This window comes from Anomaloglossus baeobatrachus, chromosome 8 (assembly GCF_048569485.1).
Source record: "Anomaloglossus baeobatrachus isolate aAnoBae1 chromosome 8, aAnoBae1.hap1, whole genome shotgun sequence".
NCBI classification, from domain to species: Eukaryota; Metazoa; Chordata; class Amphibia; order Anura; family Aromobatidae; genus Anomaloglossus; species Anomaloglossus baeobatrachus.
Window position 1 is genome coordinate 100,294,038 of NC_134360.1, and position 18,833 is coordinate 100,312,870.

Below are 18,833 nucleotides of genomic sequence, written 5' to 3' on the forward strand. Positions count from 1 at the left end.
AACAGATGTGACAAGACAAACATCACTGAATCCTATGTGTTAACCCTTGCAGCATGCTGTCTTCAGCTTACATAGCAAAAACCTGCTGACAAATTCCCATTAAATAGTAATATATTCCAACAACTTCAAACTTATAGAGTAAACATAATAACAGTAGCAAAAAATGACATATTCATAGAAAATGGCATAATCAAAGTTTAATGGGGATTGTAGGCCCTTACATGGGTCAATTATTCTTAGGAAAATTGAGTCTCATGTAAGGAAGTCCTAAATTGTATTCTGGCCTAATCGTCCTTTATCAGTTCACAACCTTCTTATGTATAGAGAGCATTGAAGGAGTAAGTGCTATTACTGATTGCAGGTGTTAAAAACCTTATTATTTATTTGTCAGGCGGGTGAGATGGTTCTGTTGGATGGTGGCTGTGAAGCATCCTGTTATGTCAGTGACATTACCCGAACATGGCCGGTGAATGGCAAGTGAGTACAAAGGCATGTATTTCTAAGAAAAAAACATATTTTACCATTTGAAAATTTGCAAGAAAATATGCACGTTATTTAAAGTGAATCTATCATCAAATTTTACAATACAAAGTTCATAAACGTTTAAAAATATTTTTTTAGTCCTGATGAGGCTGATAAACTTACTTGGAAACTATATCTCAGACTATATAACCAACTCTGAAAATTGTAAGGTCTAGTATTGAAAGGAGAATTTAATAAGGCTCTAGCTGAACTCACAAAATCTTTGGAAATTTCAAATTCATACAGCCATTATGACATTGATTTTCAAAGTAAGTACACCAGCTTCAACCATCAAACGTTCACCTTTTATCTTCTATGTACAAATTGCTGAGTTGATTGCTGATACTATGTCATACTTATCCTACAATAAAACGAGTTTAAAAAAAGTACACCAGCTTCATCAATTCTAAGAGATCTATGTAATCATCTAGTTTGTGTTGTGATACTTTAACATTTACTTTAAATAAGGGTACGCTCACACGACTGTATGAATCGGACCAGTGCAATGCGAGAAAATCTCACAATTGACTCAGACCAATGTTAGTCAATGAGAGAGCAGATCGTCAGTTTTTTTTCTCATCCAGATTCTGGATGAAAGAAAAGTCGCAGCATGCTGCGATTGTCAGCGAGAGATGTGTCACTCGCACCCATACAAGTCTATGCGTGCGAGTGAAACATCGGACTGCACTCGGATGATATCCGAGTGTAGTGCAATAATCACATCATCTGACAATGGTGGAGATGAAGAGATGAATCCCTCCCTCTTCTCCGCAGATGTAATCCGATCACAGGATGGGATCACAGTATAATAACACTCTGCTCACGCTCGCAGCACAACGGAAGCCGGGGGTCATTAGTATATCGCATCCGATGCCATTCGCTTGTGTGACTCCAGCCTAATAGTGAGTTTGGTTGGAAAATAGGTGTGTTTTCCATGGGCCATTTGTCAGGTAAAAAGCATTTGTGTATCCACGGTAATCTGCATCTAGATGCATCTGGGGATCCACATTGTTCAGCAAATTGCTCGCCAAAACTTTACTTGCTCTATACTGTGCAGCCATTGCAGTGAACGACTTATGGCGGTATGCAGCCTGTATTGATTCTACCATTATAAAAAATGCAACTTGATCATGGTAAATACCGTATGTACAGTACATACAAGTGGTTCAGATATGTACTCAACACTACAATTTAACTCTTAAGGGGGCTTTACACGCTACGATATCGTTAATGTTTTGTCGTCGGGGTCAAGTTGTTAGTGACGCACATCCGGCGTCATTAACGATATCGCAGCGTGTGACACTGACCAGCCACCTCAAAAATGGTGAAAATCGTTCACCATGGAGAGGTCGTCCCAAACTCAAAAATCGGTAAGGGTTGTTTATCCAGGTGGTTCATTGCTCATGCGGCAGCACACATCGCTGTGTGTGACACCGCAGGAGCGAGGAACGTCTCCTTACCTGCCGCCGGCCACAATGCGGAAGGAAGGAGGTGGGTGGGATGTTACATCCTGCTCATCTCCGCCCCTCCGCTTTGATTGGCCGGCCGCTTAGTGACGTTGCGGTGACGTCGCTGTGATGCCGAACGCCCCTCCCCCTTGAAGGAGGGATTGTTCGGCAGTCACAGAGACGACGACGACCAGGTAAGTATGTGTGACGCTGCCGTAGCGATAATGTTCGCTACGGCAGCGATCACAAACAATCGCATGCACGACGTGGGCGGGTACTTACACGCTCGATATCGCTACCGTGTAAAGCCCCCTTTAGGGGTACTTTGCACGTTGCGACATCGCAGGTGCGATGTCGGTGGGATCAAATCGAAAGTGACGCACATCCGGCATCGCTGTCGACATCGCAGTATGTGAATCCTTTTACATACGATTAACGATCGCAAAAGCGTCGTTATCGTATGATCGGTGTAGGGTCCGACATTTTCCATAATTTTGCAGCAGCAACGGTACGCTGTTGTTCCTCGTTCCTGCAGCAGCACACATCGCTGTGTATGAAGCCGCAGGAGCGAGGAACATCTCCTTACCTATGTCACGGCTGCAATGAGGAAGGAAGAAGGTGGGCGGGATGTTTACGTCCCACTCATCTCCGCCCCTCCGCTTCTATTGGCCGCCTGCCGTGTGACGTCGCTTCCTAAGGGGGCGGGTCGCCGGCCAGAGCGACGTCGCAGGGCAGGTAAGTGCATGTGAAGCTGCCGTAGCGATAATGTTCGCTACGGCAGCAATCACAAGATATCGCAGCTGCGACGGGGGCGTGGACTATCGCGCTCGACAACGCAGCATCGGCTTGCGATGTCGTAGTGTGCAAAGTATCCCTTACTTTAAAGGGGTATTCCCATCTCCAAGATTATATCCCAATATGTAGCAGGCGTAATAATATAATATTAGCAACTACCTCCAATTAGAAATGGTTATGACCACACTTCTAGAGACAGTTGCTCATGGTTGTAACCATGGATACCTAAACTACTGTAATGCCATACACGTGAGGTAAGTGACATAGCTAATCAGGAGAGCTATACTATATTTCTAATTAGAGGTATTTCCTAACATTATTATTATTATTATTATTATTATTATTATTACACCTACTACATATTGGGATAGGAACTTGTAGTTACCTCCTTAACTAATTAAAAATGCAGTTTTTATTTTTGTGCCTTTTGTTGTTGTTTTTTTAATTTTTCCTTCCCTTCTAAAAAACTTTTTGTTTTCCATCCACATAGCTGTATGAGGGCTTGTTTTTTTGCAGACCAAGTTGTAGTTTTAAATGACACATTTTATTTTACCATATAATGTAGTAAATGCCAATGTCAATCACTGCCAGGAGGGAGAAACAGCAAAATGGGTTGTATCTGAGAAAAAAGGGAAATGTAGATATCATATATGCTCACCTCAGTGGATAATAATAATAATATGCGCCAACATATTCTGCAGCGCTTTAAAATTCAGAAAGTTCATATACAAACAAGTAACAGTTATAGAAAATACAATGATTAGAGCAAAAAAGACAACCCTGCTCGTGAGAGCTTACAATCTACATTGAGGTGGGGGGGACAATTTACAAGTGCTTATTTACAATGACAATCCAACCATTTCAAAGAAATGGGGGATAGATAAAGGCTGCCTGAACCAGTCAGCCAAAACTTTGAGATGCTTTTGAGTGCGATGAAGTTTAACAGGGAGTTATGTTTTGAGAAGTCATGGAGGGACTATGTGAATTGAATTTGATTAGGGAGTATGCAGGGGCTGGCTGGCAAATTTTAGCCTGGGGGGCAAGCACACAGCAGTGGCCCATGATCAGCGGCCCATCTTTATTATGTTTTCAGTATGAAATTCATCATTGAGGTGGGCTCAATATATCAGATCCTATACAGAAACATCCTCACCAAAGATCTGATACTTATTACTAGAGTTGAGCGCGGTTCGTGGTTTTCCAGTTCGCGGTTCGAGTGATTTTGGGGGCTGTTCTAGATCGAACTAGAACTCGAGCTTTTTGCTAAAGCTCGATAGTTTTAGTTACGTTCGAGAATGGTTCTAGCAGCAAAAAGCCAAGCTAATTACTAGCTGGCTTTCCGCTGTAATAGTGTAAGTCACTCAGCGTATAGTGTGCGGGAACAGCGCATTCAGATCACTGCTGCTGGGATAATGGCGCGCGCGTGTAGTAGGGCGGGCCAGCATGTCAGCCAATCCCAGACACACACACAGCTAAGTGGACTTTTAGCCAGAGAAGCAACGGCATGTGTGATAGGATGTCCATGTCACATGTCCCTGCATTATAAAAACGGGTATCTGCCCGTCCGGACGCCATTATCTGCCTTCTGCGTCTGGGTATCAGTCACCGCTGGCGTAGCTCCTGTCTCCGATACTACTGTGTACGCTCTACACACAGCGCTATACAGAATAGGGATAGAAGTTTCTATTAGCCCTTGTAAGGGCTAATAACAGCAGGCTCAGCGCCATAGGTGACAGTCAGGTCCGTGGAAACAGATTTTAACAGCTACAGAAGATAACAGCGTCTGTGTAGCTAAGCTCAGGGACTTCCTCGCTGCATTTCCCCATTAGGAGGGATAGAAAGTGAGGCTTCCTTTCTTGTACACTGACCCACAACCCTGCCACTGTACCCTCCTGCCCTTTGCACACTCAAGCTCATTGTTACTAAGCCATTATACTAGCAAACACTGAGGAAACTTAGTGGCATCCTAAAAGTGGCTGTTAGACTTCCATTAGTGTCCCACTAGTGCAAATCTATTTGCAGCACCTCTGCATTGCACACTCAAACTCATTGTTACTAAGCCATTCTAATAGCAAACTATGCTGCCAGTTTAAGGACCGTAGTTGCATTGTCAGGGATAGTTATTGTTCTTTATTCTTCTGTTAATAAAGATAGACCACCGCTGCAATCTACACCACCTCTCAATTTTTACTACTACATTTTAAGTCCACAATCTTGTCGCAATCAAAATGAGTGGCAAAATGACAGATGCTGGTGGAAAGGGGAAGAGGCGTGTTGGAAAAGGAAAAAAAGGGTTTGTCCGTGGGGAAGGTGGCAAAGCTCCATTAACATCTGCTGAAGATAGACCAGCAAAAGTAGGATGTCTACTACTTACCGTGGGCAATCCGATGTGCTCCCTTTTTTTACGGACACGAACAACTGGAACAAAGGTAGATGATGGCCAAAAAAAGAAAATGCTTGAATGGATCTCAAGTGGTCCAACAAGTGCCCTCTCCGCCAGCTCAACTACCGCATCCAACAAACACCTGTCCTCTGAGTTGTCATCCCAATCACACTTGCTTTCTCCCAGCTCTGAAGTCTCCATCCGCCCTGCACAGTATGGTTGAACTGAGATGGCTGAGTCTGCAGAGCTGTTCAGTCACACTATAGCCTGGGAATCAGAGATGTGCTCCCAAGCTACAGTGAGTACAGACCAAGAAATGGTCTGCAGTGATGCCCAGAACCTTTGTGACTCTGATTCAGGCCGCGAGGACCACGTTTCTGAGCATAATCTTGACCCTTATTCACAAACTGTAACACCTGTTGTTATAGACAATGAGGAACATAGTGATGATGGTGAGACGCAGATACCAGATTGGGATGACAACTTAAATATTCGGTCAGGGCAAGAAGAGGCTCGGTCTGAAGGTGAGGGGAGTGCAAACACAACAATTGATGAGGAAGTTCTAGATCCCACCTACTGTCAACCCACAGTCAGGCACTCGAGGAGGTCAACAGAGGCGGTAGAGGAGGATGCAACTGATGACGAAGTTACCTTGCGCCTTCCTGGACAGAGTCGGAGTACTGGTAGCACGTCTACAACTGCATCTTCAGCCACCACTCTGCCTCTGAGCACTAGTCGGGGTGGATCAGCAGATCGCATGCCCTCTAAGCCTTGCCTAGCCTGGTCCTTTTTTGACATAGCAAAAGATCGCCCAAATTATGTGATCTGTAAAATTTGTCGTGATTCTGTTAGTAGAGGGCAAAACCTCAGCAGTATGACAACTTCTTCCATGAATCGTCACATGAATAAATATCATATGTCCCAGTGGGAAGCTCACCGTGCTGCAATGCGGCCAAATAAAAGGCCATTTTCTGCGACCCATGACAAAGCGAAGAGGTTGACTTTATCCCTCTGTAAACTCTTGCCTACCGAAATGCTGCCTTTCCGTCTGGTGGACACACAGGATTTTAGAGACCTTATGTCTGTCGCTGTTCCCCAGTACCAGATGCCCAGTCGCCACTACTTCTCTAAGAAAGGTGTGCCTGCGCTACACCAGCATGTCGCACACAACATCACAGCTTCCTTGAGAAACTCTGTGTGTGAACGGGTGCATTTCACCACCGATACTTGGACCAGTAAGCATGGACAGGGACGTTACATGTCGCTGACAGGGCACTGGGTAACTATGGTGATAGATGGTGAAGGATCTGCTGCACAAGTCTTGCCGTCCCCACGACTTGTGTGTCAATCCTCTGTCTGTCCTAGTTCCGCCACTGCTTCTGCCTCCTCCACCTCGTCTGGGTCCTCCACCTCCGCTCCAAGCCTGCCTGGTCAGGCCACCAGCATTCTAACTGTGCAGAAGGAATCACGCACCCCTCATTACTATGCTGACAGCAGAGCGCAACGGCATCAGGCGGTCAGCTTGAAATGTCTTGGAAATAAGAGTCACACAGCGGCTGAGTTGTGGGCAGCTCTGGAGACTGAGTTTAATAAATGGTTGTCTCCACTCAACCTGCAGCCTGGTAAGGCCGTGTGCGACAATGCTGCAAACCTGGGTGCGGCCCTTCGCCTAGGCAAGGTGACACACGTGCCTTGTATGGCTCACGTGTTGAACCTTGTTGTCCAGCAATTTTTAACACACTATCCCAGCCTAGATGGCCTTCTGAACAGGGCACGAAAACTATCTGCTCACTTCCGCCGTTCAACCACCGCTGCTGAGCGACTTGCATCGCTCCAGAAGTCTTTTGGCCTGCCGGTTCATCGCCTGAAATGCGATGTGCCGACACGCTGGAATTCGACTCTCCACATGTTACAGCGACTGTGGCAGCACCGTCGAGCCCTGGTGCAATACGTCATGACGTATAGCCTGGGCCAACGAGATGCAGAGGTGGGGCAGATCACCCTGATGGAGTGGTCTCAGATTAAGGACCTATGCACCCTTCTGCACAGTTTCGACATGACGACGAATATGTTTAGCGCTGACGATGCCATTATCAGCATGACAATTCCAGTCATTTACATGCTGGAGCACACGCTAAACACTATTCGGTGTCAGGGGGTTGGACAACAGGAAGGGGAGGAACTACAGGAGGATTCATATGCGCAAGAGACAACAACATCACCAAGGTCCAGACGTTCATCATCACCAACGCGGCAGGCATGGGACCATGGGGGAGAGGGATCAACAAGGGCGCATGGTAGCATGCGAAATGTTGAGGAAGGTGCAGGAGAACATGAAGAAATGGAGGACGAACTGTCCATGGACATGGAAGACTCAGCGGATGAGGGAGACCAAATTTCAGTTGAAAGAGGTTGGGGGGAGATGTCAGAGGAAGAAAGAACGGTTAGCACCTCTGTGCCACAAACACAGCGTGGACTTGGTCCGCATGGCTGCGCAAGACACATGAGCGCCTTCTTGCTGCACTACCTCCAATATGACCCTCCTATTGTCAAAATTAGAAGTAATGATGACTACTGGCTTGCCACACTATTAGATCCCTGGTACAAGTCCAAATTTTGTGACATAATTCCAGCCATAGAAAGGGACGCACGTATGCAGGAGTATCAGCAAAAGCTGTTACTCGATCTTAGCTCGGCTTTTCCACCAAACAACCCTGGTGCAGGGAGTGAATCTCCCAGTTGTAACTTGACAAACATGTGACGGTCTCGTCATCTTCAACAGTCTACCCGTACCAGCAGCATCGTATCTGGTGCTGGTAACAGCAATTTTATTGAATCTTTTCATAATTTTTTTAGACCATCCTTTGCAAGGCCACCAGAGACAACAAGTCTAGAGAGTAAATGCTTGTGGATTTTTAATGTTCTTGATGCAAATCTAGCTGTGAAGTGTACAACTGGGGCACAAGTGCTGCCACTGAAGGAGTGAGTGTCTGTGTGGCCCAATTTTTGGAAAAAAGGGAGACTCCGCTTGGAGTAACCCTTGCTTGCAGTGTTTTTTAAAAGGATCCAAGATGAACAAATCATGGTTCAGCAAAGACTTTGCTACCTACCCCGGTGTCATCCTGGGGACGGTTAAGTATGGCGTATTTTTGAATGTGCTTGATGCAAATCTAGCTGTGAAGTGTACAACTGGGGCACAAGTGCTGCCACTGAATGGGTGGGTGTGTGTGGGACCCAATTTTTGGAAAAAAGGGAGACTCCGCTTGGAGTAACCCTTGCTTACATTGTTTTTAAAAATGATCCAAGATGAACAGAGCTGGGATCAGGAAAGACTTAGCTACCTACCCCGGTGTCATCCTGGGGACGGTTAAAGCTGGTGTCACACTAAGCGACAGCGACAATGACGTCGCTGTTACGTCACCATTTTCGGTGACGTAACAGCGACCTTGTAAGTCGCTGTTATGATCGCTGCTTAGCTGTCAAACACAGCAGAAGCAGCGATCATAACGTCGCTGTGCTACATGTGCAGAGAGCAGGGAGCCGCGCTTAGCGCTGGCTCCTTGCTCTCCTAGCTACAGTACACATCGGGTTAATTAACCCGATGTGTGCTGCAGCTACATGTCACAGTGCAGAGAGCAGGGAGCCGCGCGCACTGCTTAGCGCTGGCTTCCTGCTCTCCTTGCTACAGTATACATCGGGTTAATTACCTGATGCGTACTGCAGCTACATGTGCACAGAGCAGGAGCCGGCACTGGCAGCGAGGGCGGAGGCTGGTAACGAAGGTAAATATCGGGTAACCAGGTAAAGGTCTTCCCTTGGTTACCCGATGTTTACGCTGGTTACAGCTTACCGCAGCTGCCAGACGCCGGCTTCTGCTCCCTCTGCTCGCTTCATTTCGTCGCTCTCTCGCTGTCACACACAGCGATGTGTGTGTCACAGCGGGAGAGTGACGACCAAAAAATGAAGCTGGACATTCAGCAACGACCTGCGACCTCACAGCAGGGGCCAGGTCGTTGCTGGATGTCACACACAGCGACAGCGACGGGACGTCGCTGCAACGTCACAGAAAATGGTGACGTAGCAGCGACGTCGTTGTCGCTGTGTGTGACACCAGCTTAAGTATGGCGTATTTTTGAATGTGCTTGATGCAAATCTAGCTGTGAAGTGTACAACTGGGGCACAAGTGCTGCCACTGAAGGGGTGGGTGTGTGTCTGGCCCAATTTTTGGAAAAAAGGGAGACTCCGCTTGGAGTAACCCTTGCTTACAGTGTTTTTAAAAATGATCCAAGATGAACAAGTCATGGTTCAGCAAAGACTTTGCTACCTACCCCAGTGTCATCCTGGGGACGGTTAAGTATGGCGTATTTTTGAATGTGCTTGATGCAAATCTACCTGTGAAGTGTACAACTGGGGCACAAGTGCTGCCACTGAAGGGGTGGGTGTGTGTGGGGCCCAATTTTTGGAAAAAAGGGAGACTCCGCTTGGAGTAACCTTGCGGTGTTTTACATGATTTTAGAAGGGCATGCCATGCCTATATCTGTGTCTCATCCTCTTTTCCTTGTAACGCTATTTTGTTTTCGCATGAGAATTTGTTCTTGTCACTTTCCCATGTGTTTGTGTTGTGTTGTGAGTTGTTTGTCACCTTTTGGACACCTTTGAGGGTGTTTTCTAGGTGTTTTTATGTGTTTGTGATTGCCTCCCATTGTTTCCTATGCGGTTCAAGTGGTTCGCCGAACCGAACTCGAACGAGACCTCCGTTCGGCGAACCGAACTCGAGCCGAACCACGGCCGGTTCGCTCATCTGTACTTATTACACAGATATTACACAGAAATAATACTACAACTACATAGCCCATATGCACACGCTGAGTATTGCTGCTTTTTACCTCAGTACATTTAAGTCAAAATCACACGTGGAACATTCTGAGGAAAAGTATAATAGAAAGACGTCACCACTGCTGCATTTATCACCCACTCCTAGTTTTAACTACAAAACTGAGGTAAAAACTAACCAAATACTCAACATGTGCATGTGAGAATCTGATCAAAGTAGTCTTTAAAGAACCAAGTCTACTACTACACAGATATGGCACCGAAACCAAGCTCAGACTATATTCACATGCAGTGTTTTTGCTGTGTTTTTTTCTCAGCAGTCAAAATCTACTTTCTTGGCAATAAACATGCCCATTTTTCAGTATTTTTATGTTATTTTTAGGGTGTTGATTACATGTGCGGTTTGTCCACAGTACATGTTTAATAAAATTAGTTTTATTCACCAGAAGGCTTTAAAAACGCTGTGGAAAAATCTATTGCATTTTTTAACTTTCTCGTATCCAGCATAGTTTTTCTCCTCTTCTCAGTGACATCACCGCTCTGCAGACTCTCCGGGTCACACTGCACTCTGCTCCTCTTCTCAGTGACATCACCACTCTGCAGACTGTGCCCTGTGCTCTGCATCACCTGGAAGTAATTTTTACAATGTAAGTCTATGGTTGGTCAGCAAAAGGCCCAGAACGAGGCCCCACAGACTTACATTGTAAAGGTTACTTCTGATCAGGCTTAGAATTATCTGGAGAGTATGAATCACTCATATGCATATAATTGGCAATTGATTTACCCACATGATTGCTCTTAATTCATGTTATACTAGGCTAATACCTATAGTAGTAAATCTGTGGATATCAATGGACAATCCAAGGACAATCGTATTTTAAATTTAAGAGAAGAAGGAAGAAAACGACCAAAAGTCCTACCACAGTGTTTGATTAAAAACATTATCAAAAAGTTATTTTTGAGATTGTTTTTAATCAAACACTGTGGTGTCTATCTGCTGTCTCTTATCAATAAAACTAATATGTGGTTGTAATAAATAGGACTTTTGGTCGTTTTCTTCCTTCTTCTCTTAGAGTATGAATCACTGTCACGTGACTCACAAGAGGCGCAGAACGACGCTGGAAACTGGAGAAGACAGAGGAAGGGGAGTATAGTAACACACTGACATTACACTACACACACATATGTTTGGGGGGTTGGTGGAGTTCTTTAAAGCGTATATCATTTCTTTGAAGTGGACCTGGTTACATCTGGAAATACTGTGTGACTTCAGCCTAGGGTTTGTTCACATTACAGTCGCACCAATTGACCAAGTGAGTACATGTAAAAAAAAAAAAAAAACAACACAGAAAAGGAATGAAAAGGTCCCGCTCTACAGAGCCATAGATTGCCGTGGTCAGACATAGTGCACATTATGCCTCTGTGTTACTATCGTTAAGCCAGGGACCTGTTTTTGGAAGTGCAGTAAAGCATATACCTGCAGTAAAGGTGTCACACATAAGTACTGCATGGTTACTGGATGTCTGAACACCTTTTTTGTGTTTGTTTTCCCAAACATACTAGCACCACCAAGTCACCAATGTATACAAACTCTTCGCCAATGGAAAAATGTCATAGTATAGGATATACCAGTCACATATAATACAGTATATGCCATAGGATGTCTGTACATAGTATATTACATCAAGTATACAGGAGGGTGTATGATCTGCTATGACTACAGACATCGGATGTCATATATGGGATAATATTTGATGGTATATGAGTACAGACATCAGATATTATACCAGCCGCATATTATCTGTATATAACATCAGATGTCTGTATATAGGAGGATATATGGCTTGTATACATAGAAAGTGAGGTTAGAGGAAAAAGTCAGTATTCTGTGGCCCTGTGAACCCTCCTACCTACTGACATACTTGGCTTTTTATTTAAAGGGAACCTGTCGGGTCCAATATGCACAGAGGACCACGAACAGTTCTGGTTGTATATTGCTAATCCCTGCCTAGCCGTCTCTGTATACACTAGCATAGATAAAGAAATAGAAAAAGGATTTATAAAGATCTTTTATCGTATGCTAATGGCTCGGGGACTAGTCCCCTGGATGTTCATTCCCGGCCAGTCGCCCCCATTAGTATGTTAGTATGCCCCTGTGGGCCCCTGAGGGCGTGCTAATGTGGCGCCCCTGACCCAGTCAGGCACCACTGAGTACTGCACCCATGCTGGGACAGTACTTCCTGGTAATTCTAAGGGCCAGAATGACAGACACATAGCAACCAGGTCTCCCACACCAGTAGATGGGACCCTTGGGTAGTCTCCAGAGGGGGCTAGCTTTCAAATCTCATCAAGGGGTGGAGCGGAGAGGCTAAGAGCTAGAGTGCAGAGGTTGTCAGGAAGAGAGGAGAGCCAGTCTTGTGGTGGAGCAAAGGCGATTGCTAGGACATACGCGCGCTCACGCTAGGGCCTGCCTCGGTCACGGGAGGCTACATCATCTGACTGCAGACTCCATCAGCCTCAGTCGCTCATAAAATCTGCAGTGGCGGTCATCCACATCCCTGACCGCAAGCCGTGAGTGGCGTCACGACATATACAAAAACTAAAAGTATCTGTTGCCACACTGAAGAAGTCCTGTGGCATCCCTGAAGAGGATCAGCATCCCTGGGGCGACACATTAACATGCTAATGAATGTGCAGCGTCAGAGGATGATTTCACTCACCTCTCCGCCGCCATCACGTCCGACGGGGAATTTTGGCTCAGTGCACATGACTTTGGAGTTTAGGTCATGCATACTATGAAGCCAGGTGTATGCGTCCTGGCTTCAAAATTAAGTAGTGCGCATGACCGAAACTCCGGGGTCATGCGCACTGAGCCTAAATCCGGTGTCGGCCGGCGATTGCAGCGGAGAGGTGAGTGACATCATCCTGTAACGCTGCATATTCATTAGCATGTTAGCACACCCACAGGATCCCACAGGGCTGTACTTACATGCTAATGGGGGTGACTAGCCAAGGGAACTAACGCCCAGGGGACTAGTCCCCTCGCTCATTAACATAAGATAAAAGATCTTTAGAAATACTTTATATATACAGATCTCTCTATCTATGTTAGTGTATACAGGGACGGTTAGGCAGGGGTTAGCAATATGCACAGAACTGCTTGTGGTTCTGGGTGCATATGGGACCTGACAGGTTCCCTCTAATTTGTAACCTGGCCTGATGTCATATATGAGTCACAGCACTGCAAATCAAAAAAGGAGCAGATGCTGGCATGTAGGAAGTGGTCTACAGGCTCCTCATCTGGTGGCCACGGACTACTGATGTGGCTGCTGGACCATGGTCCTGCTAATAGATTTTCACACCTGTATTCGTAAACAATATGCGATAACTACAGAGCATCAGATATTATACTGGCCGAATATTATCCTGTATATAATATCTGTATATATTATCTGCAGGGGCATAACGATCATGCTAGCAGAGCGAGAGACCATGACGAGGCCCGTGGAGTTAGGGGGCTGCCAGCGTTTTCCCTGTCTGCAGCTTAATGTGTTGTAGTGACCGCATTAATATCATGCTATTTTACACATATCCTTATTGAATTTTTATTGGTGTATTTTCTCCATTAATCAAATTTTTATATGTATTTTTGACATTGATTGTATTTTGAAATAGGCATATTTATATTATTTCATCAGGAGACCAACCCAACTATATTATAAATCTCTTGCTAAGTTTTTGTATAATCTTTACATACCTCGCATAATTCCGTCAATTTATCAGCCTGTAATAACACTTGTTTATATTTACTGCCCTGGTGTCTTTTTTATATCAATTATCATATCTCCTATTGATTTTAATGTTTTTTATGAGTATTATGTAATAAAGTAAAATTAATTGTATTTTTATGGGAGTCTTTGGCGGGGTTTACACGCTACGATATCGTTAATGTTTTATCGTCTGGGTCACGGTGTTTGTGACGCACATCCGGCGTCATTAACGATATCGCAGCGTGTGACACTTTTGAGCAACTTTAAATGATCGCAAAAGCGGTCAAAATCGTTTTCCGCGGAGAGGTCGTCCTGAAATAAAAAATCGTGTAATGCTTATTAGCGATGTTGTTCCTCGTTCCAGCAGGCAGCACACATCGCTGTGTGTGACACCGCAGGAGCGAGGAACATCTCCTTATTTGCGTCCACCGTTAATGCGGAAGGAAGGAGGTGGGCGGGATGTTTACGTCCCGCTCATCTCCGCCCCTCCGCTTCTATTGGACGCCTGCCGTGTGACGTCGCTGTGACGCCGCACAAACCGCCCCCTTAGAAAGGAGGCGGTTCGCCGGCCAGAGCGACGTCACAGGGCAGGTAAGTGCGTGTGAAGCTGCCGTAGCGATAATGTTCGCTACGGCAGCGATCACACAATATCGCACGTACGACGGGGGCGGGTGCTATCATGCTCGACATCGCTAGCCGATGCTAGCAATGTTGCAGCGTGTAAACCCCGCTTTTGTCTTTGGATCTATCAGAGAGCGGCCGAGAGATGGGGACGTTATTACATACAGTGCCCAGGACAGACACGTTGTTACAGACGGGGGACCTTATTATAGGATTGGGCCTATACATTGACTATCATGCTGGTGGGGGCCCTGGGTCAAATTTTGGACCACATTTATGCACAGATATCAGATGGTGAAGGGTGTACAGTACAGCCAGTATTCAGATTAGTGTATATACTTTACAGTGGCTACAGACATCAGAATGTATATAACAATGTGTACACTGGCTGTGTTATACTGTGCACAGATATACAATGATTTGTGCAGTGACTGATCTGATACCTACACCAGGACCTCACATGCTGTAGTATCTGGGTCTTTATACTTTATATTATATGATGTCCTGGAGCCAGGCTGAGGATCAGACCGTGCAGGATTCTGTGCTCTCATGCCTGCAGTCTCTATACCCTCACTGTGAGTTATTGCTGTAGCCATCTTAAACATAGATCTTGTGAGGCTGGAGCCAATGACTCCCACTGACAATGACCAGATCTGTGTCAAAGTTCACCTGTACATCAGAGTGTGTTTCAGATAGAGCGACTGCAGCCAGCTGCTGTGTACCATACCAGGAGCAGAAAGTGAGCCGGGTCCTGTCACCTCGTCAGTAGGGGAACATCAGAGACCTCCTGCCTCCCGGCCCTGTGCGGAGTCGACCTACTCCTGCCTGCTCACAGACTTCTCTCCTGCCGCAGGCACGCTGGGTGAGGTGAGAACAGCAGACGCTACCCACCATGTGCAGTGTGGGTGTGTCTGCTGTCCTGGGATGCGGCCGGCGGGCACTTTTACAAGTTTAAATATACAGTGCGCGGTCAAAATCAAGAGACTTTTGGGCGGCCCGAAACAGCTCCTGAGGCCCCAGCCTGGGAGCATCTGCCCCCCCGCCCCCCTGGCCAGCCCGCCCCTGGGAGTATGATAGGCCACCCTAAAAAGATGTGTTTCTCTGACGCCTTATTGGGGGACACAGGACCATGGGTGTTATGCTGCTTATCCATAGGAGGACACTAACTAGATGCAAAGATGTTAGCTCCTCCTCTGCAGTATACACCCCCTGGCCAAGCCAGGCTACTTCAGTTTTAGCTTAGTGTCTGTGTAGAGGCACATCTCTGCAGACTACTGCAGCCAGAATTTTTAGTTTTTAGAGGGCGACGGTTTCCTTCGGGGACCGATTTCCCCAAACCATCAACAGGCGGGAACGCGGAGTGTTGCCTCCCCGAACCCCCTCCTGCGACGCTGGATCCTGGGCTGTTACTCACTGGACGACGTGTCTGATGGCACCGATTTTCCAGAGCCGATAACAAACTTCCTCAGTCCCTCTGGCAGGCTCTGAGTCGATACACGCTCTGCACCAAGTGTGACCAGACACAGCAGGCGTCAGAATCTCCACACTGGAGCTGAGGTGAGATCCTCCCTGACAGGAATTGTAGCTAAGGAATCCTCCCTGACAGGAATTTTAACTGAGGAATCCTCCCTGACAGAAATCTTCCCTGAGAGGAATTTTACCTGAGGAATCCTCCCTGACAGGAATTTTACCTGAGGAATCCTCCCTGACAGGAATTTTACCTGGGGAATCCTCCCTGACAGGAATTTTACCTGAGGAATCCTCCCTGACAGGAATTTTACCTGAGAAATCCTCCCTGACAGGAATTTTACCTGAGAAATCCTCCCTGCCAGGAATTTTATCTGAGGAATCCTTCCTGACAGGAATTTTACCTGAGGAATCCTTCCTGACAGGAATTTTACCTGAGGAATCCTCCCTGACAGGAATTTTACCTGGGGAATCCTCCCTGACAGGAATTTTACCTGAGGAATCCTCCCTGACAGGAATTTTACCTGAGAAATCCTCCCTGACAGGAATTTTACCTGAGAAATCCTCCCTGACAGGAATTTTACCTGAGGAATCCTTCCTGACAGGAATTTTACCTGAGGAATCCTTCCTGACAGGAATTTTACCTGAGGAATCCTCCCTGACAGGAATTTTACCTGAGGACTCTTCCCTGACATGAATTGGAGCAGAGGTCACTGTTTGAATTTACATGGGCTGTTTGCAGACTCCTGCATAGCATTCCACCTGTGGCGGGGAGAGGGGGAGAGATCCCAGGACTCAGTGCACCCGCAGCTGCGGTACACTTATGGAGGTTTTTTCTGTCCACCGTTGTTGTGCAGGGCTGGAGGGGGGAAGGGGAGTCCCTTCCCACCATTTTATTATATTTCCTCATGTCGACGTTCTTGTCGGAGCTAAGCCCCGCCCCCTCTGACACGCGATAAGCTACGGCTGCAGTCACATGTTTTATGCCCTGCACAACTACAGTAACAGCTATAAGACTTCTAATGTTCAGCCTGCACTACCTGCCACACTGAACTACTAGGGCTTGATAGCACCTCTTCCTTCCGTGAGTCCGGTGCCACTGTAGCTCCCAACCCCCCCTTCCTGCCACCACTGCAGCAACCGCTGCCAGCCCAGAGCCTATGGCTCCCAGTCCCCCGGAATGGGCACAGTTCCAAGAACCCGGTGCTGGCTATGCAACATAGTCCTCACACCCCTCGGGGCCCCTAGAAGCGGCCTGAGGACACCTTTATAGATGGTCCTTCTGATAAGAATCAGCCCTCTGCTTCACCGGTTGCAGATCAGAAAAAGGGCATGACCCCCAGGGTTCTTCCTTGGGGGTACACAGATGGAGTTCTCTCACATGTTCCGCTGTCTCTGAGGAGCTGGACGAAGGGGAATGAGGTTTGTACCAGGATGATTCCTTGGTTTCAACCTCCCCGAGCGATCAAGCTGCGATGGACTCCCTTATTGCAGCAACCAACCAAACTCTGCATGTGGAAGATCTCCCATCCACTACTACTGACCCTGTGGTCTCCTTTAAAAGGGTGAAGAAACCTCAAAAAAAAATAAATAAATTTTGACGCCGCTTCGGTATCTGTAAACATATGGAGTCCCGGTACCCCTTTGGCTTAGCTGTCTCTAAGGGCTGGGCCGATCCGGCCTCGGTGGACCCTCACCCGGCTTCCCGCTTGCCTGAAGGACCCTCCTGTCTTTTACTTGATGGATCCTCCTTCAAGGACCCGACAGACAGACAAGTGGAGCAGCTCGATCGCTCCGCCTTGAGGCCGCGGGTCCCTCTCTCCTTCCGTGTGGGTCGCACAGGCACCAGGAATACCAGTTTTCCTCAGACCCTCACAGATGTAACACTTCACATTGCTGCGGCGGCAGAGTACCTCATGCAGGCCTCCCTCAACGCTGCTACCTGCGCAGTTTTTGCCGCCTCAAATACCATAGCCATACGTAAGGCCCTCTGGTTCCGATAATGGAGAGCGGACTTGGTCCCTAACAAGCCTCTCACAGTGCTCCTTTCCAGACCAATGGTTTGGCGATCGTTTGGACAAGCTCTTTTTCCTGACACCACGGGAGGAAAAGAGTACCTCCCTCCCTCAACTCTAGCCCAGGATGTTTTTTTTACTAGACACGTAGGGCCCGACCTTCTCAGCCCTTCCCGAGTCCACCTCGTCCTGGCAGTCGAGACAAAGACCGAGGAGTCTCATCCTCCTCCATCTGGGCTGCCGCCTCAGACCACAAATGAGTGCGACACCCTGTGTCTTCCGGTTACCACATTGAATTCCGGACCCGATTCCCGGGTCGGTCTTTTCTCTCAAACCCCTCCAAAAGGCTCCAAAACACTGCGAGGCCTTCTCCTCAGCAATCCACTCCCTCCAAATGGCGGGGGTGATGGTACCTGTTCCGGATGGTGATAGGTTCAAGGCCTTCTATTCCAACCTCTTGTGGTCCCCAAAAAAGGACGAGTCAGTTCGAACCATCCTGGACCTCTAACACCTGAGCAAACATGTGCACGTAAGGAGATTCAGAATGGAGTTCCTATGGTCCATTATTACCTTTATGGTCGAAGGAGAATTCCTTGCCTCCATAGCTATCAGGGACACGTACTTGCACATACCCATCACCCCAGATCACCAAAAGTTCCTCCGTTTGCGGTTCAGGACTTCTTTTTTCATTTATAGCCCTACCCTCGGCATTGCCACAGCACCAACGTCCTTCACCAAGGTCATGGCGGCCGCCATGAGTGCCCTTCACGCCAGGAGAGTGGCTGTTCTGCCTTGCTTGGATGACCTCATCAAGGGCTCAACCAGCGTGCAGATCTCTGTGGGCACCCTATCCCGCTTAGGGTGGCTTCTGACTCCAGTCAAATCATCCCCGGTCCCGTCGAAATTCGTCACCTTCCTGGGCATGTCCCTGGACACCCTTTGGGGCTTGATATTTCGCCCTCAAGACAAGGCGACCGCT

At 47.1% G+C, this 18,833-nt stretch overlaps 1 protein-coding gene across 1 annotated transcript in view; it reads left to right on the forward strand.

Annotated features, from left to right (window-relative positions):
* XPNPEP3 (X-prolyl aminopeptidase 3) overlaps positions 1–18,833 on the forward strand; it is a 301,518-nt gene that overhangs the window by 156,097 nt on the left and 126,588 nt on the right. Inside the window, exon 7 of the mRNA XM_075321922.1 lies at positions 392–477. Within this exon, the coding sequence (XP_075178037.1) occupies positions 392–477 (86 nt within the window). The remainder of the gene's footprint in view (positions 1–391; positions 478–18,833) is intronic.